The sequence below is a fragment of the Micromys minutus genome (assembly GCF_963924665.1).
Source record: "Micromys minutus genome assembly, chromosome: 14".
NCBI classification, from domain to species: Eukaryota; Metazoa; Chordata; class Mammalia; order Rodentia; family Muridae; genus Micromys; species Micromys minutus.
The window spans coordinates 33,343,940-33,370,315 of record NC_137983.1 but is presented as its reverse complement, the minus strand read 5'-3'; the positions used below and the strand labels follow the sequence as shown (position 1 = coordinate 33,370,315).

Genomic DNA, 26,376 nt, shown 5'->3' with positions numbered 1-26,376 from the left:
GGAGAAAGAAGTGTGTAATGTTTGCCTTTAGAAAGGTTACTGTCTTGTAGCAGGACCAGACCAGAAACAGAACAAAACAAGAGCTGAACGCAGTCAATGACTGAGCAGCCCTACAAAACAGCTTGCCCCAGGTACTCCTTTGAGCAACTTTTCTCTGGAGAGGATTACCTGGAGCAAGCTAGATAGGACTTAAAATTTTTCCACTCACCTTCCTCACGGCAGTGTTGGGACATGTTAGACTCTCTGGTTTACCACAGGGGATGCCTGTGGCATTGCTGGGTGGTACCCAATTCTCTCACAGGGACAGTGAGTCAGGGCTGAGAACATGCAGTCAGCTTTGACTTTCGTTTGTTGTTGAATCCCAGAGACTTCACCCCTTGAAAAAACAATTCTCTGCCTATTAAAAAGCATTGATTAGGCTATCCCTGCTATACCTGCTCATAGTCCAGCAAAGCCATATATACGTCTGCATCCACATGTGCCTAGACACACACAGTCATACATATGGAATTAAAAATAAACCTTTACAAAGTTATACAACTGCCAAAGGAGACTTGTGGTCACCATAGAAAAGCCAGGGACTGGACACTGGGAACACTTGCTGCTCCTTACAAAATCAGCTGCAACCTTCAGCCAGTTGGCATCTGTACTGCCAGGGGCTTGCTCTTGCGTTTGCCCGTTTTGGTCATTCCTTGGCTTTAACTTTGCGTCTTGAAGATACTGGGGATAAGCAAACCCTTCCCTGTGAGACATACTCACTCTGTGAATCACAGGCTGTGTATAAACAGCATACTTCGGGTTCTTGGTGATCATTAACAACCCATTTCCCTATCTTGTGACTCTGGAATCATTTTTTAAAAGATAATTTCCAGTTATATGCCAGCATCCAGACTGGGACAGCACAGGACTGGCATTATCTTCTCTCTAGGGTCAGGATGGTTTCTCATCATCCACAGATATGGTTCATTTTCATTCACTTCATTCACATTCAACTTTATAAATCCAAGCCTCACACCAGGCTTCCTTCGGGAACACTTCTCCCATCTTTCCCTGGCTCATGGGGCGGAAACACCCTAGTAACTGATATGAATGTCAGTCCAACCATCTGTACTTTCCTATTCTCAAACCCGCTTCTCCCCCTGGCCTGCCTGCATGCAGAACATCACTTGGGTTTGATCTCAGGGTCTCCCCCCTGCTAGGCAAGTGCTCTATCTACTACACTTCTATCTCAGCCCATCCACAGTTTCTTGGGGTGCCCAACTGCTGGGCCTGCCTCCATCCTTCTGGCCAATTCTAGCCTCTATGTCATTTTCCCCTTAATAAGTCACATCTAATGACATTGCTCCTCTCATTCAGTGTGTTCTGAAACGTCACAGTGCCTTAGATGACATTCAAAATCCTCAGATGGTTGGGGGGGGCATTTTTAGGTTCACCAGTGCCTTCCTAGCTCCTGCTCTGCTCCCCCCCTTTAGCCATGAGGCACTTCCTGCTCACACCCACCCTCCCAGCTCTTCCGGGTTACCTGTCTCCCCAAGGTTGCCTGCCAGGAATGTCCCCTCCCCCCAATCATCCTTCAACACTCAGCTCAAATGGCACCTCTCTCCCTGGGCCTCAGTGGCATCTCCATTACATCACATCTCACTGAACGGAAATGATCTCTTTGAGATACCGTAGGCAAAAGGAGAAACTTAACAATTCTTGTGGCTTTCCTTTGAGACGCTCTGAACAAAATATGTGTTTGCTGAGTGATTCTCTAAGTACGGTGTGGGGTCACTATTGCTAAATTTTAGTACCTCTGTAGGAAGAAACGAGCTGTCAAGCTTTAACTGGGTTGTTTAAGGGGTCCTGACTTGTAAGTGTGGGTCGAATTAAGCTTGATAAATAGTATATAGGTGTGTACAGTTACTTTAAAGGCATGGTTTAAACTTAGGAGAAAAGAAGACATTTAAAAGTGATAACACTACACAGTATTTACTGTGGGTTCTGTTTGTTTGTTTAGCGTTAATGACAGATCTTTAGCCTTTCCCACCAGCTCCCGGAGCAGAGACCTTCACAGGCCTCACAATCTTTTGTTTAGGGGCCGCCGTTGTGGGGTCCTTGGCAGTAGCCATTGCTGTCTTCTTTGATGCCTGCTTAGACTGTTTTGCTTCTCTGGCAGCGCTGATAGCCTGCTGTCGCTGAATTTCTCTACCTTCTGGTTTCTAATTCTGCTTGGCCATTCTATCAGCAAGAGATGCACCAATGGTAGCTCGCTGGAATTTGTTTGTACGGCGGGGTCTTTTGAATTTCTTCCGACTGTCCTTTCTTGTGTTTTCCTCTGTAGAGGTTTATCTGCCGAGGATTCCTTTTTGGAAAGGAATGCAGATTCACATTTGGCATTAAGACACTGGACAACCTTCCGGTTTGTCCTGGTGTAGCGCCACCCCTGTCCCGGGTAGATCTTGTACCCGCTAAAACTACACAGCTCGACCTTCATGGTGATAGATGTCCCCCTGCCGGGGTCAAGATCTACTGTGGGTTCTGATTCTGCAGGGCCATCTCTGTTTTTATAGATGCATACAGAGATGGAGGTGATGTAATTAATTCCTTGAAACCACACTGCTGATCCAAACGATCGCTTGACACCAGAGAGCCCGTGGCAGCAGAGCCTGCGTGGTTACTTGATACAAGACATGACCCCTAGTATAATAATCCAGTGAACAATAGTTAGCAGGCATGGAGGCTTACCACATGTCTGGCTCTGCTCCTAAGTTTCGTTCTGTGTGAATAACCTTCCAGCAAACACTGGGCAACCTAATCCAGAAATTCTTTGTTTCTCTTGTTTGTAAAATAGGATAGTGCCTCCAGTCTTTCAGGGTTTTGTGGCAGGGATTAAATAAAATAATAATGGAGAAAATTTGGATCATATCGACTAACCTGCTTCAGCAAACTTTCCAGACTGCACTGAAGGTACTCTTCCTGGTTTCTGTGGGGAGAGGCCTTCTCTGAAACATCAGCGGACACGGAGATACCCATGTCCTCCAGTGAATACGATGTTCACACGGGCTCTACAACTCTCTTCCGATACACTGAAATCATCTGGGGCGTATAACACCTAATACACTATAAATGACATGTAAACACATGGTTTTGCTATGTTCCTGAATACCCACAGGAAAATGCTCTGTATCTGTTTAGTAGAGATTCAATTCAGGGCATTTTCATCATCCGTTTATAGGCAGATGGGGCATTGCCAATAAGCCAGCCAGCCATGCACGGCAAGTTGGATCCTCGCAGACTTGGCTAGCTGGGTAGTTATGCATGCAGGTCAGTGAAAGCTCTCAGTTTGGGAGAATCAGGGGAGCAAGTAGAAATGACAGTGCTAGTTAATACTGGCTGGGGTCCCCTTGGTGGGCTCAGAGTAATGACACCGGGTCTCCTTTATGAAGGGACACTCAGAAAAAGATGGCTGTAATCAACATGCTTATCTTCACTGTTTAGGGCTTTTAGCCTAAACATTCTAGCTTCTAACCTGCTCATTGCTCTTGTTTGAAACCTTGATATGTTCCCAGCCTCTCCTGAAGTTGCTTTCCTTTCTGGAAAGTTAGACGTTGGGATTCAGCATCGTTGAAAGTCCTATCCATGACATTGGCATCTATAGACTAGAGGTGCTTATATCTCAAAATACTTTCTGAATGGGCTCTCTTTTAAAAAAAGAAAGAAAGAAAGAAAGAAAAAAGAAAGAAAGAAAGAAAGAAAGAAAAATGTCCCTAACCCGAGTAACGTCCCTAGCTTCGGTAAGTCTGCCTCTCAACCTGTAGGCCCCAAAGTTGCCTAGTCATTACCAACCACACCGTGACAGTCTCTCTGATGCCTCACTTTCAGAGTGGTCTCTGGCTCTCCATGCCTTGCCTTACCACCCCCTGGTAATAGTCCCACTGTGATTTTACATCCATTGCACGTGGTGCGTGGGACAAAGTCCATGATCTGGGCAAAGGAGGTGGGCTGAATACTGTGAAGGACCTGGTCCTTCTGTCCTTTGCTTCTGGTACGACTTCTCCATTCTTAGGTTGGTTAAATGAGAGTTTTGTTTCACACGAAGCCGCCATTTCCAGGGTTGCTGGATCACATCTCTATCTGTCCTTTTCTGGACAGAACTAGAAAGTTCATGAAGGCAAACTGGTGACGTAGGCCTATGAAATCTGCCTCTTACTCCTTGGGTTGCTCTGCTCAAGGAGTCTCATCATTTAAACATCACCCATGATGCATTTCTGTTGTTCGAATGGGCATGAGTCCTGTGAGAGGCCACTAGACCTCAGACTGTCATTTATTCAAAATGAGAATCTGCAGACAGTACTGGTCAAGCCATGCTGTAGCCTCCCTGAGATGCCAGTGTGAGGCTCACAGTAGCGAGTGATCTAAGTCCCACGGTATTTGTGCATGAGTTTGGCTCAAACAGAGCAACAACCATGAATCCATGAAGAAGAATCTCCTAAGCCAGCCATTCCACCCTTATTCTGCCCTCTGGGAATTCAGCTTTTTAAAGGTTTTAACTATACACAAGCGATACAATGACTAAGATGTTGCATTTTCAGTACATTAGGATCTTGGGATGAAATAGTCTCCGGATTTTTTCGATATCCTGACATCCCCATGGTTCCCTACTGGTTCATTTTTCTGGGTGAACTCCAAATTTCCTGTTTCCTCAGAATGTTATTAGGGAGCTGCTTGTCTGTTTACATTTTGAAACGCTGCAGTGACAAGAGAGAGAGAGAGAGAGAGAGAGAGAGAGAGAGAGAGAGAGAGAGAGAGAGGGAAAAGGAGCTTGGTTTATCTTCCTTTTTGGAAACGGTTTACCCTGTCTCAAGCTCTTGAAGTAAGGAAAGTTGGCCGCTCTGGGCCAGATCTAAATCCCTCGTTTCCTTGAGTGTTCATGTCATTGCCAAGTGCTTCAGAGACCATGGACCCCTAACAGCTGCAGATCTGGGGCGGCCAGAGCTCCAAAAGCCTGAGAAAGGTGCTTTCAATTAAGAACCTTCGCAAATCACAAACCCGTGAAAGCTGCTGTCTGCTTCCGACGAAGGGGCTTCCTACACAGATGAGCACCGAGGAATGACAAAAATAAGAAAACAGGGATGTCACATCTTAGTGTGTTAGATTATTTAATGTGACAAACCTTTGGAAATACTGAGGGACATAATGCTGGAGAGAGCAAAGGCTGGAACTAGAAATCTTAGGAGGGCATGTACATCTTGTCGGAGTGTTTTTGCCACTGACATTTGGGATCCCCTCGTTCTCCTACCCCTGAAGAACAAGCCGGAACTTATTCCACGTGTAGAGGGCAGGCAGAACTACTACAGTTACCCCTACCACCGGCTCTCTGAGGGCTTTCGCAATTTGCATTCCTTAAACAAATGGAATTTAGATTCCTTAGGCAAATTTCATCCCAATGGAACAGCCAATTGACATACATGCATTGATCCCATTCTTCAGGATGTGTGTTTTATGTATGTTTTATAGGCCCTTTTGTGTTCTCGGGCCTCTTTCACTCTTCTGACTAGCCCTTTGGTTTTGAAAGTACTTGTAAGTTATCATCAGGTCAAGGAGCTCTTACCCGATGGTACAGCAAAAAGAATTCAAAACACCAGAACTGCAGTTATCGGCTGTAGGTTAAGAAAACAGATGGTCCAGTGTAGCCTGGCACTATCGAACAACTGCTAAGTTTCAATTGGAAGACATTTAATTGTCTCTGTGTGCAAACTTGGCGTCACGCCTTTCTATGCTACACAAGAAGGTCAAGTAGAACCTTACTTGGTAGGTTTGAAATCATTTGTTTGGTTGGCTGGACAGATAGCTATTACGTTATGGGCTGTTAAGATGAACTTCCTGTCAGATCTGTGTTGACCTATTTAATTCCTCTTTGATTTTTCAGTGATGGAGGAACAGGACAGCAGTTTCTTCGGGATGCCAACAGCTGTTTTCCTTACAGCTTGACTTATCTTGGTTCTTTCTAACTCTGGGGGCAGAAATGATGGTAGATTGGCTCTGGTAGTTAAAGATCAGTCAACAGCAGGTGTTCTGGGGTACGGGGTTTAAGTCGGAATCACTTTGAGAGCACCCTGGTTTGTGGACTTTATCACTAAGTCTCTTAGGCACATATAACCTGGTCTAAGGGCTAAGACATGCCTGAGGCTTAGGTAAGTGTTGGGAAAATGGACAAAGGTAGCAAAAAGACACCTGTATAGCTGTAAAATTATATGCATCTTGTTGGAAGACACTGATCTAGAGTTATTGGTTTCCTCAATTTTCCTACAAAAGATAACACATGCTCGAGCATACACACACACACACACACACACACACACACACACACACACACACACAAGTACAGCTTTTCACTAATCTCCACAGCCCTAAAAAAATATCGAGAGATGCGGTGGCTAGCTCAGAGGTTAAGATCATTTGCCGCCCTTACAGGGACCCCACATTCAACTGACAGTACTCACATTGGGCAGCTGAGAACTGCCTGTAACTCATTCTAAGCACTGCAATATTTTCTCTTGGTCTCCATTAACACTTACATGGATGTGGTACATAGATACCCCCAGGTACACACTCATAAAACAAACAAACATTTAACATGTAGTAAAGACCATTAAAAGAAACAAGTAAGTTTTAAAAAGGCATCTCCATCATTCTTATCTGAAATTGGTAGGTAGGGGGCTGCAGAGATGGCTCAGTAGTTAGAAGCATTCGATGCTCTTGCAAAGGACCAGGGTTTCATTCCCAGCACCCCCACACTGGCTCATATCCATAATCTGACATCCCTCTTCAAAACTCCGTGGGTGTCAGGACATGCACATGCTATATATACATACATGCAGGCAAAACATCTACACATATAAAAATTAATCCAATTAAAAAAAAAACCCATTGGTTGGTAGCATGGGTGGGGTTTCCAGTTGCTTTGTGTGGTCTGGTGACCACTTTAACTCTTCCTGAGTGAATACAGAGCTGTCTTGCTGTTCACTAGTGGCATTGTGTCTGTTTTTATCTGTGAAGGGGTAAGTCAATTAATTAGCAGAGGGCTTGCCTGGTGTGCACAGCGCTCTGGGTTTGCCTTTCAGCAGGGTGGTCTATGCTTGTGACCCTTGGGCAACATGGTGTATACTTATGACACTTGCATTTGGAGGGTGGAGGCAGGAGGGATGGAAAATTCAAAATCAGTTTAGCCTACTTAGTAGTCTGAGGTCAGCCTGGAATACATGAATATCTAAAAAAAAAAAGAAAGACAGAAAGATGCAAAGGCAGGTTTTAAGAACACGGGGCAGGGTGAGCTAGCTTTGCTTAAAGCTACAAAATGTAACAAAAGCAATCAAAATCTCCAGCTGAGGCACGTAAACTATGCTATACTGGTGGCACTGTGTTCAGAACCTGCTAATAACTTAGGGATCAGGGCTCTTCAGACAATACAGATAGAGGTATTCTGGCCCAAGAGACTTTTACTTGGCATAGCTGTCTGCAAAGGGGGAGGGGGGAGGCCTTTGAGACAATTACAAGGTTTCCTGCTCTCTATGACTCAAGAAAATACTAACAAAATAAAACCTCTTGTAAATGGACATCGCAAGTTATGTGAGAGACAGGAAACTGGTAAAAATGTCCATCAAAGGGTCTGGGGGTGTACTTTAGTGGTAGAATGCCTATCCTGTATGTGTGAGGCCCTGACTTCAATGCCCAGAACAAAGAGGGTCTATTCTTTAACCTTGGCAGTCATATAATTTACTTACTAGACTGGGCTGGCCTCAAATTCACAGATCTTCCTGCTTCTGCCTCCCCAGTGCTGGTATTAAAGGCATGTGTCATCACACGAGGCTTGACAAAGAACTCTTTAATTTAGAATCAACATACAGAGAAGTCACCATCTTTTTCAGTTTAAAGTTTAACATCTCCCACGCTTAGCAATTTCTAGCCACTGCAGTTTTCAAGTGGGCAGCATCTGGGCAGAGTGGCACGAGCTTGTAATTTTGGGAGTCAAGAGACGGACGAGGAAGTGTCATGAGTTCAAGGCCAGCCCCAGCTACACAGTGAGTTCAAGGCTAGCCTGGGCTAATGTAGGAAGATCCTGCCTCAAACAAAATATTGAAAATAAAACCAGAGCAGGGATGAAAACAATGACCTGAAGCGAGGGTTTAAGGTTCATGCTGAGTTACATTTTCTCTTCTTAAAAATACCAGACGTCAGTGTTCTTTAGCAAATGATAAATTTATTAGGTGTCTACAAGTACAAAACACTGAAAGCTGCTGTGGAGAAGCATAAAGATGTGCAGGAGATGAGCCTGCCCTTGAAGAACTCACAATCTAGACTGCAAGTCACGTGGACAAATCGTGGCCATGTTACAAGATGTTAACCCCAGTTCTTGGAAAGTCCCATGCACTGAATTCTTCTCTGGCCAGACGTAAGTAATCCCTTCAACAGGAAAGCTAAGCCCGGGAAAGAGACCTTTTGTGGAATCACCAGTGACGCTCACTTTGCTTACAAGCATCGTTCCGTCACTGTTGCTCCGTTCTTGTAGCTTCTCGGCAGTACTTCTGACCTTGACTTCTGACCTTGGCCTGCAGATGCTCCAGGCTTCCTGAACCTCCACCAGGCTTTCCTGTTGGTGGCTCAGTTGCAGCTTGGCCTTGGAATGATTAGTCGTCTGACTTTTCTTTTAGCTAATGTAGCTTTGGACTTTGGTTGGCACTGGGGCCCTTTGCTTTGCAATCCTTGCTTCTAAGGGCAGAAAAGTGCAAGGCAGAGAGCAGGCCAGACTCTTTCCCCTAAACATTTAATAGTGCACTTATTGAATATACTCTGTACAGATATAGGGCATATTATAAACCTCTTCCTTTATTTATTCTTTTTTTTTTCCACTAAAACTGTATTCGAGTAAAGTGTATTTACAGTGTGGGCAGGGGAACCTTGAGGTACAAAACCCAAAAGAATATCTGAGGTATAAATACAAGTATATCTTAAATAATAATCTTTTTATCATGCTTTATCTATGTCTGAAAGCACAGTAGACAGACATGTGTACACGTTTCTCAATAGAATGGTATGTACAACATACAATCTTACAGATCTGGAAACCATCAAAGTTGAATATACACACACATATGTTCACAAAGCAACACTGGTAATTCGAAATACTCGCGAAATACTCGGACTTTAAAACTCTGCTCTGAACCCCCCCCCATTCTTCAAAGAACCTTTGAAATAATACTGACAAGGTAACTAAGTTGTGACAAAATAAAAGTCCTTCTTCAGCTCTCATTCACAATGTCCTCACTGTTTTGATCCATACAAAATAAATTTACTAATACTGTCTTGTCAATCCTTACCATTACAGTAAAACCTGTATAAAGACCACCCTTCCAAAAACCTGCACTGTTTGCTCTTCACTGAGATTACTATCCCCCATTATTACTAAAATACAGATCAAGGGCATAATGAGAGAAGAGGGGGTGGGGAGAGAAAGAAATACAGGAAAAATAGCAAATCCTCAGAAAACCTGTCTGTGCATGAACCCGATTAAAATACACACATAGCTGTCAGGAACAGTGACGACACCACCCATAACCAAAAGCCTCTTGTGCTTGGTTGGTTGGGCTAAAACCTACTGGGGGTGTGGTTCCGTATTCCTTTGTGTATCTCCGAGTTTATGTCACAAGCAACAATATAGTAAGAACAGGTGAAATGTTTTGCTGAGCTGAGCCACTTGTCCTGACTATTAGACCTAGGTAACTCCGGCTATAGAGTGAGTCAGTTGTTCGAGACCAGCCTGGGCAACATGGCCAGAGCCGTCTCAGAATAACAAGTGAAAACTTATGGGTACGGATTTCACTGTAGAGCGCTTGCCTGGCCTACAGAAGGCCCTGGGTTCAAAACCCAGTACTGGAGATAAGAGAGTGCGGATTCTTGGCTTATGGCTATGTCGGTGTTCAGCTTCTCCATCTCACTTAGAGAAAAAGCCTTTCTTTGGAGTCAGTCAAAGAAGTGACGCTGATGCTCATCCATGAACTAGTCTTATGGTTAAATTCCTAGTCACAGGGAGACTACAGTTGATGGGAAAGAAGAGCTTTGCAGAAAAGAAAAAAAAAAAAAAAAAAAAACAAAAACAAACAAACAAAAACCCCAAATGCTTAATAACCTGGGGGGTGGGGAGTGAAGAAGGGGGCTGGATTCCCCTTCTGGGTGGACCCCTGGGTAGTCCAGCTATTCCAGGTTGAGCCGAACCTGGTATATCAGCATCCTTTGCGGAGCATCTCAGTGTGCCAGACACTGCATCCCACCCCTTCATCTGTGCCATTCAGCCAGCAACACACACACATTCACACTCCTCTGTGCAAACCGTTCTCTGCTCATCTCAGTGAGAAAACCTGTCCATGAGTACCAACTATTCCAGTGGATACGTCAGTCCCTCAGTACACCGCAGACAAAGGAATAGGTACACATACGCTGACGTCACAAAAGAACCAACATCGTCTCTTCTATCTTCCATTCCAAGCTGAAAGAGTTCTTGCTTCTCAGAAGCAATCTGAATAATACAGGTACCCTGCCCCCCCAGTCTTATAAATTCCAGTCAAGGTCTATGACATAGACCTAAGACAAACAGGAAGCAGCTTTAAGAACGTGTCAAATCTCTACAGTTGATCAGACCCAGACAACTTTCTTCCAAGGGCTGGTAAGACAACTTTCTTCCAAGGGCTGGTAAGGTTGTAGCAATGAGCACACAGGCTGTGGACGCAGGTGCTTCCCTTCGGGGATCACCTAGGTCTGGTCTCCTTGGTTTCAGTGTTCTGATTACTGAAGGAGTCTCGGATCTTTACCACTTCAGCTGCACACAAATGTCCAAAAGATTTTGTGTACCACTCCGGCATGTGGCCCCTGTCACACAAAGAGAAAAGCTGGTGAGTTATTTAAATAAGGAAAACAAAAGCAAACAAACAAACAAAAAAAAAACCCCAAAAAACCAAGGTAGGATCAAGGCAGTCTTGAATACATTTTTTTTTTTTTTTTTTTTTTTTTTAATTTTCACTACGAGGATTGTGCTCTGGACCTCAAGACTGAGAGAAAAAGCTTTCACTACTGTGCTGTACCAAACATTTCTCCTTTTATTTTTTTTTCTCTTTGACACAGTATCTCTATGTAGCCCTGGCTGCCTGGCTGGCCTTGAACCCACTGTGACTGGCCTGTCTCAGCCGTCTAAGTGCTGGGATGCCTACTTTCGATCCTCTGTGAGAAACATGTGAAAGTAAGGACTACGTTTTGTCGGGAGCCAATCCCAGGCACAGACATTACACATCAGGACCGGAAGGTTTCCAGGGAACGCCGTTTAAAGCTGTGTAGAGACAGCTTTAGCATGGATCCCAGACACGGAATGCATAGGTAACTGATATTTACAAAGCGGGAGTTTTTTTATGAAGTGAGTGCTCACTAGATGATCTTGGGCATTTTTACCTCTGAAGAGTTCATTTGCTGCACAAAGCAAAGCATGCACACTGTTCAGACACCTTCCAGTATAAAGCCGGCAACAACTACTTGTTGGTTCGATCTAAAATATGCTACTTCCTGTGGTTTTAAATTTGTGACAAAACTGCCAAATTCGCAGCGCCTCGGTAGCACATTCCCTAAGAAGTGGATTCGGTACCCAAAGGACAGCAAACGTCATAGTTTTGCTTGATATGCACCACTCCTCACTAGGTCTCCAAAACACAGTGACAGTCATTTTGCCATTCTTGGAACTATGCGAAAAATGTGCATCTTCCGTACCACCACCCCCACGTCAAAAGGTCGGAATCAGAATGTACCTTAAATCAGCTCTGCACATGTAGGTGAGCTTGGATTTTCCTGACCCGCAGGGTTCAATCAAATATCTGGACAGGAGCACGTTAACCCTCACCCCCGCCACGGGTGCCCGGTCATGATCCACGGAGGTGAATAAGAGAGCACAGGCTCCCCTGGGTAAGTTAGTTCTCCAGGTCCTGTGGAGACAAAACCAAAGGGGAGATGCAATTTCTCAGAAGCCAGATTGAAAACGGTACCTCCGTCCTGGGATCCTCTCAATCCCTGTGCACGGGACTCTGGGGGGACAACCTGCCCAGGGTGGCTTCTGCTTGAGGTGTGCACTGGCTGGTTTTGTGTGTCAACTTGACCCAAGCTGGAGTTACCAAGGGAGCCTCCCTTGAGGAAATGCCTGCATGGGATCCAGCTATAAGGGGTTTGCTCAATTAGTGATCAAGGGGGGAGGGCCCAGCCTATTCTGGGTGGTGCCATCCCTGGGCTGGTAGACCTGGGTTCTATAAGAAAGCAGGCTGAGCAAGCCAGGGGAAGCAAGCCAGTAAGCAGCATCCCTCCATGGCCTCTGCATCAGTTCCTGTCTCTAGGTTCCTGCCCTGTGTAAGTTCCTACACTGACTTCCTCTGGTGATGAACAGCATGTGGAAGTGTGAGCTGAATAAACCTTTTCCTCCCCAGCTTGCTTCTTGGTCATGATGTTTTATGCAGGATTAGAACCCCTGACTAAGACGTGGTGCAAATGTTCAGTCACTCGGGCTCTTTTTGGAAAGGAGCCTGAAGTGTTTTTTTCACTCTCACATCTCATGAATGTCTCAGGACATGAGCATCGAATATGCAACAAGTAGTTCTGGAAGAGTAACGTGACATTTCCTCCCTCAAAAGATTTCGGAAACTTCAGACTATTGAATTCAAGGCTTGGGAGTTACATATAAACCAGTCTGAATCACACATCACTTGGCGCTCAATGTGATTTCCCTATCCACTTGTTAGCTGTTTCTAACCAGAATATCTATATTCACCATGCCAGATACCTAGCGCCACGGTGCACATTCCCTTGAAAAGGCTCAGCTTTTTTAGCTCAGTTCCAAGAGGTAAAGCATTATTCAGTGAAGCACCCTGCGAGCACAAACATAAATGTGTTTCAAAATCGCTTGTCTCCGTTCCTGGCATCAACCAATGCTTTAACATACGGTAATCACATGGTATGTTTGAGTGACACATGGGCTCAGTCCTGATGTTTAGTTGTTATCCATGTCCAGGCGGAATCAATCTGGGACTCACCTCAATACGACATAGTCCCTCGCAGGGTGGGGCGCCATGCTGTTTTGGACGTACTGGTAGATTTCAGTCTGGCTGTCCAGGATTTCGATCACCTTTGAGTCCAGCAGGTCTACATCCCAGAGATGCTGTTCTTTTAGAAGGCGCTTTAAGATCTCCTCGGGGGCAGCTGGGACTTCAATGGTTGACCTCCAAAGCCTCAGAGGGGGTCCTTCACTCACCTGAAAAGAAGATGTAGGTTTTTTTGTTTGTTTGAATTTTGAGATAGGATTTCTGTGTGGCCATGGTCATTCTGGAACTAACTCTGTAGACCAAGGTGTCCTTGAATTCTAGAGATCCACCTGCCTCTACCTACCAAGTTGGTGGCATGTGCCACCAATTCCAGGCAAGATGTGGGTTTTTTGGTTTTTTTTTTTTTGTTTTTGTTTTTTTTGGTTTGTTTGTTTTTAATGCTAAGCTAAAGCATATATACTTTGAGTCTGAAATCAAATTTTGAGTGGGGGACATGCCCTTCTGTCCACAGACTGATGAGTAAGTCTCTGAAGTTAATTAGCTACTGGTTCTGAATACATTCAAGAGCAGCCCTACAAGGACATATAAAGTAGTGTCAACTCTGGCTAAAATCAGACTTTTGTTTCCTGGGGCTTGTATGAGGATAATAACTGTGATAATTTCATCTCTGCGTCTGTGTGGCCATCTGACCATGCTGTTTTCAAGGTGGTAGAGACAGTGCTGACAAACCGCTTGTTGGACATTACACCGAGCTATAAAGGATACTCCAATCAGTGGCTCCGAACAGATGGGAGTGTCAAACTTTTCTTTACATCATGGGGGGTGGAATCTAAGTGTGTACTAAGATGCCCTTTCAAACCCAGTAACACTAGTGAGTTTTCCAGGTAAGGTCAAGTCCTGGCTCTCAACTTTCCTAACACTGGGACCCTTTTAATACAGTTCCTCGTGTTGTGGTGACCACCCCCAACCTTAAAATTATTTTCCTTGCTACTTCATAAGTAATTTTGACAGCCTAAGTCATTCTGCTGCTGTTATGAATTGTAATTTAAACATCTGATATGCAACCACCAAACAGGTCGGGACCCACAGGTTGAGAACCACGGCTCTAAGGTGATTCTGTGGGAGGAAAGAGCTTTGTCACCGGCAGACTGAGATTTCAAAAGTACCAGTGTTTGTCCCTCTGTGGCCGGTGTCAGTTTCCCCAGGGAATCTCAATCACTTGGCTGCCCAACTTAGGGACAGTTGTCGGTGATGGGTAGAGATCCCCACAGAGCCTACAACTGGGCAGAACCTTGGGTTGATGACTCAGTCATGGCCACAGGAGTGGACCAGGGAGAAGACTGACCTTCTTATAGGACAGCTCAGCCTGCTCCGAGGTGGGGTAGCTGACCCAGCCTTTGAACTTCTCTTTGACCTCCTTAAACAGGCCATCCACACAGTCCTGGAGGAAGTGTGTGTAGTCAGCAGGCTGGTCATTCTTCAGGTGTCCCAGGGCCTCCAGTGTAAGGGGCTTCAGCTCCTGTTCAGTGTATGAGTTACGGCACCGGCTCATTTCCTCAGGAACCTGGGGGGGGGCGGGAGCACGCAAGACAACAAGGTGATGGATCCGCCATCGCCTCCGCAGAAGGTGAAGGGCAGAATCCATGCCTGACTCAAGCTGGGAGTCTGTTCCCTCAAGACAGTGAAGGATCGAGGTAATCACAATGGGACTCACTCGGAGCAAAGCAGGTTTCTCGGGCATAATTCTAATTCCACATTATTTGTTGCTTTTGCTTTTTTTTTAATTGTTGTTTGTTTGTTTGTCTTGTTTTATTTAAAGACAGGGTTTCTCTTATGTGGCCCTGGCTCTTCTGGAACTAGCTCTAGACAGCCAGTTGGCTTCATATTCTGTTTTTGCTTGTTAATTAAAAAAAGGTAGACAGTTTCATCAAAAAATTAGCTGCAAAGGGTGTATAGACATACATATATTTAAATACATATAAAATACCTCTGTGTATGTGTTTGTGTCTAAGAGAGAGACAGAGAGGAGTCTATGTGTATGTATGTAATTTTTTAGCCTATGTACATAATCTCCAATTATGGAAAGATCCTTTGTGTGTGAGAACAAGCCCCAAGCCATTGACTTTGTGCCCATCCACATTATCCTTAGCCCAGCAGCCGGGCCGTGAACCTACTTACCTGGAAGAGCTTCTTGCACTCAGCAATCATGTGGGCCAGCCCTTGAGTGGCGGCTAGGTTTTCATTCAGATCTTTCTGGTCTGGTTTGCCCAAACTCTGTTTCCTTTGCATTACCCTGGGCAAAAGAAATAAAGGCATTTGATAAGCAGGTGAAGTGGTTCAAAGAATCGTTTGTTTTGTTCAGCCCAGTTTCTCAACAGTTTCATTAAAAGCAAAGCACAAAATACTAAACAGACATATTCTTGTTAAATATCGAGACTATTGAAAGACATCTTATTAAATAGTTCACCAAAGTGTTTGTGTGCTGGGGACTGAGGCAGCTTCTTAAAAGGGACTGCTGTGGGAGCTGCTTGCACTAGGGATAGATGGTATGGCCATTGTTACTGGTTAAGTAAACAGGATCCCCTACCTTAGGTGAGGGATAAACCTATTGTTTCCTGGAGGTTTGGTCTTATTCTTATCAGGCCCCAGTTCTAATCATCTTCTGTAGTTTTCTATCCCATTAAAGTCGGAATGTCCCAACAACCTTTAACACTAGTTAAAAGGCTATTTGAGTATTGTGTGGTTTCCAGGTGCAATGGCTCCGATGTATCAAGCTGAGAAACACTTTTCAGGTTCCCACCGCAGGGCAGACTCAGGATGTGTTGGGTCCAGATAGTCACCCTTTCCCCAGGTGGTGGAGGGGAGGTCTTATCATGAACTATTTACGTAAGAAAGAAACGCAAATCAGATCTGCTATTTCTTTTTTCCAGAGCTAGACTTTCCCTACACTTTATTTTTGAAAAAAGAAAAAGAAAAAGACACTCAACAGTTTGTCCATCTCCTGTGATTATGCTGACAGGAGATTGGTGGAGAGAAACCGGCCCTGTGCGGGGTATAGAGTAAGTCCTATTGAGTATCAGCCTTTATGTGCATTCAGCTTCTTCCAATTTCCCCATAGCTACTCCTGTCTTCATACATTGTGGCCTAGGCAGCAATGTTTGCCAATGACGGATTGGCTTAGGCCATATGTAAAGTAGGAGCAACTCAGGCTCAGCAACCTCTGTCCTATGTAGCTTTGCTTTCAAGGTCAGGAGCAAGACCAGAAGAGTCTTTCCTGATCCCATGGAGGCAAAAGCTCTGGGATCAGCCAGCAGCGCAGGGGGTTTTAGGTCAGTAGCTCTGCAAGGCTGTTGACTGGGAGAACAGAAATGACACTGTTTGATTTGCCTTCAACCCTGGCCCCACCAAAGCACAAACCCAGGATGTTCCCTCTCAGGAACACTGTGCTTAAAAGACTGCTTTCAGAAAGGAGTGCTAGGAGAGGAGACGGGTACTGGGATGCTCTGTGAGCTGACAGTGAAAGGGGCCTGGGCAGGACGGATCCCCTAGAAGCGCACATTTAGGATAATTGATGACAAGTCGGTGGTACTGTTGTGGTAAGTTTTGGAAAAGTTAGGAGGTGGGACTTGGGTCACTAGGAGTGAGTCCTTGGGCATCTTGTTTCTGTCCTGTGTGTCTCCTCTGCCTCCTCCCCTGGGGCTACCATAAAACAAAGGTCCCTCTTCTGTTGCCTGTGATGTCCTGTCTAAAACATGGGACCAACCAACCATGGTATGAGTCTTCTGAAACCATGAGCAAAGTCACTGTGTGCTCCCTGTGATGGTTCATATATGCTTGGGCAGGGGAGTGGCACTATTAGGAAGTATGGCCTTGTTGGGGGTAGGTGTGTCACTGTGGGTGTGGGCTTTAATGCCCTAGTCCTAGCTGCTGGAAGCCAGTCTTCTGCTGGCAGCCTTCAGATGAAGATGTAGAACTCTCAGCTCTGCCTGCATCATGCCTGCCTGGATGTTGTTAACATTCCCACCTTGATGATAATGGACTGAACCTCTGAATCTGTAAGCCAGTCTCAATTAAATGTTGTCTTTTATAAGACTTGTCTTGGTCATGGTGTCTGTTCACAGCAGTAAAACCCTAACTAAGACACTCCCTTAAATTGTCTGTGTCAAGTCATCTTTTACAGTGTTGTATAAGGACTCAGTTCCAGGATTAGCCACCTTTGCTTTCTATATCATCTTGGTTCAGGTAAGAATCCAACAAGAATACGGGGCCATAGCCCTAGAAGGAAGTGAGAGATGCCTCACATGTACAGAACCTGGAGCTGCCCCCCTGGCATCTGATCTGTACCTTGGAGAAGAATTCTCTCGCTTCAGGGTGTTGAGGTGGAAGAGGGACGGGGCTAAGCACACAGCCAGGTTGGTGGGCGTCATCTGGTTTTCTTCCACGGCCGCTGTGACGTCGCTCAAGAAATAGAGAAGTGTCTGGAGCACTTCCCGGTTCTCGTCCGGCAGGAGCATAACGGCTGCCTTGATGGCTTGGAGGCGCTGGTCCTTGGGCACATCTGCAGGACACAAGCATTCCCGCCACCGGCTCAGTAACTTTCCACGCACACGGCAAGCCCACATCCCAAAGCAAACATCAAACTCTGAACAGGCACTTGTAGAAGGCACACTAAAGATTAATAAGGAAGAAATTATGGGCTGCCACCAGCGTCACTACCCTCAAGTATTTCCTGCCTTGTGGGGGGAGTTAAAACATTTTAAACACCCATAATACTAACACGCTCTTAAATTGACCTTGGACTTCAGCTCCAGAGGATATGTGCCTTTAGTGTACAGAATTGTTTCTTCTAAGCACTTAAAAAAAAATCTCTAATTTGCCATCTTAATTATTGAAATCATTTTACATTAAAGAGTTTGTGTAGTTTCAATAAAAAGTTTTATGTGAGACATGTGCAAGACATTAAAAACAGGCTGCTCAGCTGAGTAGAGAGAGTTTAGTATCTTTGGGGACCAATTTTGTCCCATTTGCCCATCCTTTAAATGGGGAAAAGTTGTGAAAATATGGAGCCAATTTCAACAGAAAGATCTTAGATAGTGACTTTTAAAGTTTTTAGAAAGTATACCAAGAAGCAAATGTACCAAAGTGCACAGAAGTCTGTAGACTAATTTATACTGTAATAAGTCCGTGTCCAGCATTCCAGGCTCATTCACCAGGCAAACTTTTCTTTTCTTTTTTTGAAAGCATGTGGTGGAAAAAGCAAGTCACTTAAATGCAGGGCCCTAAGACAAACTGATTAAACGGCTCCATGGTTACAACGCATAACAAATACCTCGGTGGGGGAAAATGTGACCTGTGTTTTCATAAAATATGAAAGGTTGAAAGAAATCATGAAGCAGTCCAGACCAGCTCTGTTTCTCATAAAATGAAGTTCAGCGCGTCAGTTCTAAAGATTATTTCAGCACTAAGACCGGCTGCTTTTAAATCACGCTGCTCTGACGTCAACGAGCCAAGAAAAATACTAGGCTGTGGAAGCCCAAGTCCTCATCTTGACCATTCACTCCCTCAGCTGTTCGCCTTAAGCCGAGCCTAAAAGTGAGGAGGGCAGTGCATATGGCTTCCCGAGGTATTTATGGAAGGCACCGTGAGGATTACCCGAAAAAGGGAAAAAAGATTATTCATTCATTTTTGAGATAAAATTTAAATTCCACAGCCCTGTAGGAGAGGTATAAAGTAATGATAAGTCTACAGACGGGGAGCAGAGGAGGAAATGAGAGGTGGGTAGAGAGAGGGAGAGGGAGAGGGAGATCAGGGTAAAGAAGAGTAGGAAGAGGAAGAGGGAGAGGGAGAGGAGGGAGGCAGAGAGGGAGAAGGGATGACGAAAGGCCAGCATACCATTTTGGTACCCTACTTTTTGGCACCTACTGTTCTAGACAAACAAAACCTGACAGAGGACTTGACTGTAAAAATATACAACTGACTTCCACACTTCCTGACTCGCCAGGAACATTCATTTTCCCTTCTTTTTAAGACAGTGTTTCACGAGAGCCAGGTAGCCAATTCAGTAGGTAGCCAAGAATGACCTCGAACTGCTGATTCTCCCTCCTCCAAACTTCAAGGCCCTGGGGTTACTGGTGTGCCCCATTACACCTGGTTTCTGTGGCAAGAACACTCAGCAATGGGATTCACGAAGGTTTACTCCGCAAAAGAACGACAGAAAAATAGGCTACATGTTTCAGTCGGTCCCAGTGGAACCTTCCATCAGGAGATCCAGGAATGCTTACACTGGTAGATCTGCAGGAAGGTTTCGGAGAGCTTGTTCGTCATGAGGGGCTCGGGAAGATCTCGAAAATACTGCTTTAGCATGTCGGCCACGTCATAAGCAGATTGGCCTTCATAGTTGACGTAATCTTCAGCGCTTTCATTCATCTGGCGCAGCGCCTGAATGCGGGATTTGACGCCCGACTTCCTGAAGAGCCCAACCTTTTGGGAAGAAAACATTAGGGGTGAGCGTGGGAGCAGGACCCTTCCCCCACAAAATTAGAGAAAAACATCCACAGGCAGGCTGTACTCACCTGGTCCAGACAATGGCTCCGGAGGTAGCGCATGGCCTGCTGGATGCTCTGAGGCAGGGGCTGTCCTGAGCGCTGCACGTTCACCGTCAGCGGGACCCCAAACACACTCCGGTCCTTGTAGTCTGGAACTTTGATCCTTTTCATGAACTTAGGCACAGCCCTGTTGAAAGATGGGGGTGGAGGAGATAGGCATTTACTTGTCTGAATTTGCTCATATCCCTCCTTTTTATTTTTTGTTTCCAACTCCCCTCCCCCCCATGAATTTAATCCCTATCAATGCAGGGACTATTTAAATGAAAATAAAGTGACCAGTTCAGTAGCTGTAGTAGCCACAGCTCCTTACTGGGTTAGGAGCTTCTAAAATACACTATATGAGTATAGAATGCCCTGTCCCCCAATTATCAGACAATGTCACAGGAATCTGGGGGGGGGTATGTGAAGTGCTTTTTGGTAGTGAACCCAGAGAGGAATCTGAGCAAGTGCTCTGCTACTGAGTTATACGTCTAATGTCTCCCCGGTTCCTTGGTTTTTATAAGACTTTTTCTTATTATTTAGCCCAGTCGGGTCTAGATATTTGAAGAGTTGGAGCTCTAAGACCTGGCCAAATGTCCTCATCTGGGGAATTTGTTAACTCCTGTTAATCTTGAGAATGGCTGTGGTCCTCAAACCAAAGGCCTTCCTTACATGAGAATGGACCAGGAAGGAAGAGGCAAAGATATGCAATATCCCATTAGGGACTTCAGATATGAACGTGGGAAGCGACTTCCCATTTCTCCTAAGAGTATGAGTCCTTTGCTGGGTTCTTGAAGAGATCTGAACTGATTCGTATACAGAGATCTGGGCAACACTGCATAAACATCAGCAAAAGCACAAAGCTGACTGTCTTGTCAGACCAAGAACCTAGACCAGAGTTCAAATGGGGCACAGCCCAGAGTCAATATAAATTCCCCTGCAGATGACCCCAAAGAATGCAGCATCTTCAGGCTTCTATGGGAAAGGGGAAAAGCACAATGGGAGTTTTGTGAGGCTCCCCAGGGTCCCCAAGGTTTCAGGCCCACCCCCAGCTACACACACACACACACACACACACACACACACACACACACACACACACACCACAGCAGGAAAGCCATGTCAGGCATTTAAGGCTGTCAGGCAGGTATCTGAGCTCTACAACTGACCCCTTGAGCGAGACCAGAAAGGGCAGAGCCAAACAGGAAAGGGACTTTGGGCTGTCCGAGTTCTACAATACCAGGCTTTCACATTTTGGTTTTGACTCTGTGGAAAAACTGACCAGAACTGAAGTAGGAGGGTGGACTTGCAGATTTTTTTTTTTTTTTTTTTTTTTTTTTTTTGAGGGTTTGGTGAGAAAGGGGGTAGACAACCCTGAAAGGAGAATGTAAAATATGCAGTTTTAAATAGCAACGTGGAAAATAGCCCTGTAAGCACAGAGAGACACCACAGAAAACCAACTGCCCTGACTTCTGGGTGCGTGCCCGTGGCCGTGACAGGCCACTCTTGATGGCTCTAGAAAAGGAAAAGCCAGAGAGTAGAGCCAGCTTTGGATTTCCATACAGTTGGGCATACGGTGCTGCGGCAGACATGTGCATAATGCTGGCCTTGTTTGTGCGCGAAGAGCCTAGCTGTGGAATGTGGAAAGAACACATTACACTCCCCGCTGAGAATCCGAAGCATTCTGGGATAAACTGGTCAATACGTATTTCTGTCACCCAGAACAAACAACGTCTGTATTGAGCGAGGCTCTTGTAACTGCCTTAGCTAGGGAAGGGCTTGGGTGCTAGGATGGGGGAGTCAGGGAATCAAAGGAGCAGTGGACCCTGCCTCAGACTATCACAAGCCATCTTGGCTGGTCAGAGTGTTCCAGTGACAGAGGCCGCATGTACTCCTAACAATTGCACTACAGCTCCCTGACAAGGACTGAAAAGATCCAGGGATGCCTGTGACACTACGAAAGCAGAGACCTGGGTCCAGATACAGCTCTTGTCTGAACTGTGGGTATGGACAGAAATTATGTCCACCCACAAACTATCCAGCCTGACTGTCCATATCTTATACTGTACACTCAAGGCTGGGTTTTCAAGATTATGAAGAGTTAGACATCTAATACATTTTAATTGTTAAATATATATTTGTTTGTGGTGGGGCATGGTGGAACATGGCTTTAATCCTAGCACTCAGGAGGTAGAGGCAGATGAATCTCTGTGATCACAGACCAGCCTGGTCTATATAGTGTGAGTTCCAGGACTGACAGAGCTACAAAACAGAGAGACCATGTCTCAAAACATCCAAACAAACCAAAACAACAACTCCAAAGCTCAAACAAACAGAAACAGTATATGTGTAAGATCTTATAGCTAACACCTAAATTTATTATTCCCTAACCATTTTGCCAGAGAGCCCCCCCACCCCACCCAAACAGACAGCAAAACAAAAACCCCAAACTCAAAACTAAACCTCCGAACTTTTTAGCACAGGTAGATTTTCGGGTCATGCTCAAAACCTTCGCTCAGAACTGACCGGCAGTGTGACGGCGTGTGGGCTCAGCATGGACAAGGGCCTGAGCTCAATTAATAACATTTTTTTTTAAGCTTCTAAAAGCATTCACAAATATGGTCAAATAACCTCATCACATCTCACCATTTTTCCTTCCTTCCTCCCATAAACGTGACGGGATAGTATCTATGAATTTAGCTAGTGGGGGTTATTCCTATGCTCGGCAAGAAGGTGCCTGTGTTGTATATGACGTGAGAGGAATGCAATCTTCCATGCACAGGGCTGAAAACCCAACCAACCAGTCCTGCAGCTAACTCCCTGAGGCTCCAGGAGCCTCAGCAGGGGAGACAAGGATGACAGATCGCCGGTATTGACAGAGGACAGAACAGTCATATGCTTAGTGTTGGGGACAACCTCAGGGAGTGTGATAGCATCACCCGGAGTGATTGCTCCCTTGTACCCTCGAGCTCTCTTACCAGCTGAAGCCGTGCTTGTTGGAAGGCGTGTATTTTTCCAGCAGGGCTGTCAACTTGAGGAGCGAGTATTTCTGCAGCAGGTTCATCTGCGCCACAGACTGACAGTTAATCTGCAGAGACACAGAGTTCAGGCTCGGCCGGTGAGAGCTCTGGAAGCTATGCCACCTCAGTCTGTGCCTGCAAGAGAACAAGGAGGAAGGCGTGAGACCAGACAGAGAGGATCAGGAAGCTGCTCACAGGAGCCATGAGCACGGGACACTCCTTTCCCGAGTTTTCCCCACAGTTAAACAGCTCTTCCTACGTGAACCCTTGAAGGTTGGTTCTAGAGCATCGCAGATGTGTGGGCTCAGCACACTCAGGCCTCTTACAGAAGATGGACAGTGTCTATGCATATTGGGAGCACCCTCCCATTTAGTGCAAGTGTATAAGCCAGATTACTTATAACCTGCTAGTAGTTCATGCTCAAGCTATATATTACCCAGGGTATAACGATGGGAAAACAGTTTCTCCCCTAAGTATTTCTTGTCTATGCCTGGAAGAGTCTGAAGATTTGAAACTGCAGGAAAAACCAAGTGGACATGCACTTTGACCATTTTAACCACTTCTAAGTATACTCCATGGGGACATAAAGCCCATGTCATTGAAACACCAACACCTTCCAGGGTCTGCTATCTGCATCCTTCACGACCAAAGGTTCACACCCAGTATACAAGACCCCTCTCCCCTTCAGGATTGTTGAGGGTCTCCTGGCTGGGCACTGTCCCTAGAAATTTACAGGATTGCATATGTCAGACTCGATCCCACCAAGAAGACCCTTCTTGTTCCCCACCTTGGCCCTTACCTATTGCACCTGGTCAGGGAAGCCCCCACCCCCGAGTCTCTTCTTTCGGGGATATCAGTGGGCTCCTCGGGCTCATTGAGGGAGTTGCCTGTGCTGTCCAGGTCACTGGGTGTCCTTCGGTCACGGTCCACGTCGAGGTGTATCTGCTTTGGGGATGACGGGCAAGGAGACACCGAGTCCAGGGCTGAGTCCGAGTCTCCTTCGTCTGAAAACTTCTCAGACCACTGGTTGACTATCCGCTGCATCCCCTTCACGTGGTAGAGAATGTCATCCAGCTCGGGGAAGATGTCCTCATTCTCCAGGTCGACCAGTTCTCCCGAGCTGGAGTAAAGGATGGAACCCGGTACGTTGTCATAGATGCTCAGGCGGCTGCTCACGGAGCTGGAAGAATTGCGTCTCTTCAGCTCCTTTGGACCGTCGCTGCTGTTCTCTCTCTGTAGGCTGAGATGGCCAGGCCCATGGAAGCTTCCAGTCCTCCAGTTGACAGAACTGTTTCCCGAGGGACAGAAGCTGCCATTGGAGAGGGCCTTAGGGAAGGTGCCTGGCTTGTGATCTTCAGGGATGTAGAACACCATGTCCTCTGGGTAGCTCTCACGGTTTTTATAGTTCTGCTCCGTCACGTTATTAAAGGTGGACTGACTGAAAGGGTCGAAGCCCTCAAGATACATGCCCACCCGCTTGTTACAGGTGCTGAGGCTCCGTGTCCTGGTGACCGGGCTGGGTGTGCTGACGGCGCTGCTGGTCTCTGACTGGCTGCTGCTGCTGCTGCTGGTCTGGGTGGAGTTAGACACGCTCCTTTTTCGTACCATGGGCACGTTGATGTGGTTGCCGTTGAGGGCTGAGATCTCCACGCAGTTCAGCTGCTTCAGCTTCTCCTCATCCATGCCCTCCTGAAGAATGGGAGCACTGATGATCAACCCCAGCTTGGAAGGCGCTTTGTGCTTGCTGTGGTGAGAGCCCTTGAGCTTCAAGCTTTCCATTCGTTTCAGCAGGCTCCGCGTCTTTGACTTGGAGGTCTTCTCGTGGCCCTTCAGACTAAAGCTGAAGCTGGACAGTTCCTTGGGAGAAGGCAGGCTGGAGAAGGAGTCCTCGTTGCCTACAAAGTGGCTGGAGGAGCAGACGCTGATGACCGAATTGGTCCGGGGGGTCGTAGCATCCGCACTGTGGGGTGCGTGGGTGGGGACACTGCTGCTGGTGCTGCTGAGGCTGCGGACGGAGGACACCTCCTGGTGCTCACTGAGGTCTGTCAGCATGCTCTCGTGACTTGTGGCGCTTTGCAAACGACTGTTGTCTGGGGACCCAGGGATTGGATCTTGCTTTGGAGAAAAGACGTCAAACTCTTCAAGCCGGGACCACCGCTTACTGTCCCTCTGGAAAGTCCACTTGCCGCTTATGGCACAGGGCTCATCTTCATCCGAGTCTTCACTCTGCAAACACAAAGTGAAGCCATTAACATGGCAGGCCAAGCAGGGGGCAGAAGGCAGGACACAGGCTAAGGGCCAAGACACACTTCTTTTTAAGTCACAAAGATGGATTTAAAAATATTACTTTATTTTATTTAGAGAATGTGCTTGCGTGGATGTGTATATGTGTGGATGTATGAGGAGGTTTGTACCATGTTCAGAAGACTACCAATCAGAGCGATTTTCTCCTTCAACCATGTAGGTCCTGAGTACAGAACTCGGTTCTCATGCTTGGCAACCGGCCCACTGTCATGTCACCAGCCCAGATGTAACAGACTTTAACAGAAGTCTGACCAAGTGTTGCCAGATAAACAAGTTATTTTATTGAAACCCTGGCTCTTGAGGCCGTTCATTAATTGCTCACAAAGGGGGATCTCTGAGATTGGCGAAAATTCCAAGCATGCAAAATATTCTGAACTGGAGCCGGAGTCAGCAGCCGTGGGACTCCCTCTGGACCGCCCCCAGTTTAACTGCCTGTTGACACAATGCGTTTATAGTCTCGTGTGCAATTAAAAAAAAAAAAGCTATTTCCAAACAGTAGAATGGCTGCCGAACTATAGGTACACGAGAGAAAGTCAAGGCATTTCCCTAAAAGAACCGGAGACCAGATATAGTGAGCCGTCACGTGGTAAGCACCAGCCTGTCCCCGACACAACTCAGGACACAGGGTAACACTAGTTATCCTTGCCACTCATGTGGAAAATATCGAAAGGCCCAGTTTGCTAAGACACCAAGTACACAGTACTACACACTAATGTGGAGACTCTGCTGAGCTCAGTGGCCACCGAGGGTCCAGATCACTCACGTAAACAGTTTCACTTCCCAGACTGTGTACTCTCAACTGTCAGGAGTACCTTCTTCGGGAATATTTATTCCTCTTTAATTTTCGACACCAGTTCCTAGCACTGCCTCACCCTTCCCAAGGTCTCATAGCTCTTACTCAGAAATAACACTTGTGTGACCCACCGCCACTGACAGAGTGTATGGGACATCCCTGCCCCTCCCTGGCCTCACCCCACATCTACAGTATCCCCCAAGCCAGCCTTCCCTTTCATCTTGACAGCTTTGATATGGGGTTACTGCTCCATCCAGGAAATAGGAAGAGGTCCTAAGGAATGTTAGCTTTACTTCCTCCAGGGAGCAATGTGAAATTCCTCTGATTCAATAGGGCTTCATCTTTTTAATCACCTGGTGGCTAGCCACGGAGTTCGTCGGGAAAAGTAACAGATGACTTCTTCAAGTCCAGAGCAATAGATACCACACAATCCATCGCTGACTCCAAATATGGGCTTTAAGATGCAGAGTGGAAAAACAGGACCTTCTACAGAGCGTTATGGTCCTATCTGGGTTTGTATACTTGCTGCCCATCCCCCAACCTGCCCCCCCCTCCCCACACTCCCCTGC

General features: G+C 46.1%; 1 protein-coding gene and 1 pseudogene across 5 annotated transcripts in view; both read right to left on the bottom strand.

Moving 5' to 3' along the window:
* Positions 1 to 2,015: 2,015 nt before the first annotated feature.
* On the bottom strand, positions 2,016 to 2,476 carry LOC308429903 (large ribosomal subunit protein eL24-like; annotated as a pseudogene). Its single transcript has one exon. The product of its transcript is annotated as a large ribosomal subunit protein eL24-like (transcript).
* A 5,484-nt stretch (positions 2,477 to 7,960) lies between these two features.
* Positions 7,961 to 26,376, bottom strand: part of DLC1 (DLC1 Rho GTPase activating protein) — a gene marked incomplete at its 5' end in the record, with an annotated part of 374,393 nt that continues 355,977 nt past the window's right edge. For all 4 annotated transcript variants that reach the window (XM_080929012.1, XM_080929013.1, XM_080929014.1 and 1 more), the window contains 10 exons: positions 7,961 to 10,905; positions 11,829 to 12,002; positions 13,098 to 13,315; positions 14,452 to 14,670; positions 15,285 to 15,399; positions 17,451 to 17,664; positions 19,388 to 19,586; positions 19,679 to 19,838; positions 22,669 to 22,845; positions 23,510 to 24,936. In XM_080929012.1, the coding sequence (XP_080785138.1) occupies positions 10,785 to 10,905; positions 11,829 to 12,002; positions 13,098 to 13,315; positions 14,452 to 14,670; positions 15,285 to 15,399; positions 17,451 to 17,664; positions 19,388 to 19,586; positions 19,679 to 19,838; positions 22,669 to 22,845; positions 23,510 to 24,936 (3,024 nt within the window). In that variant the 3' untranslated portion in view covers positions 7,961 to 10,784. The remainder of the gene's footprint in view (positions 10,906 to 11,828; positions 12,003 to 13,097; positions 13,316 to 14,451; positions 14,671 to 15,284; positions 15,400 to 17,450; positions 17,665 to 19,387; positions 19,587 to 19,678; positions 19,839 to 22,668; positions 22,846 to 23,509; positions 24,937 to 26,376) is intronic.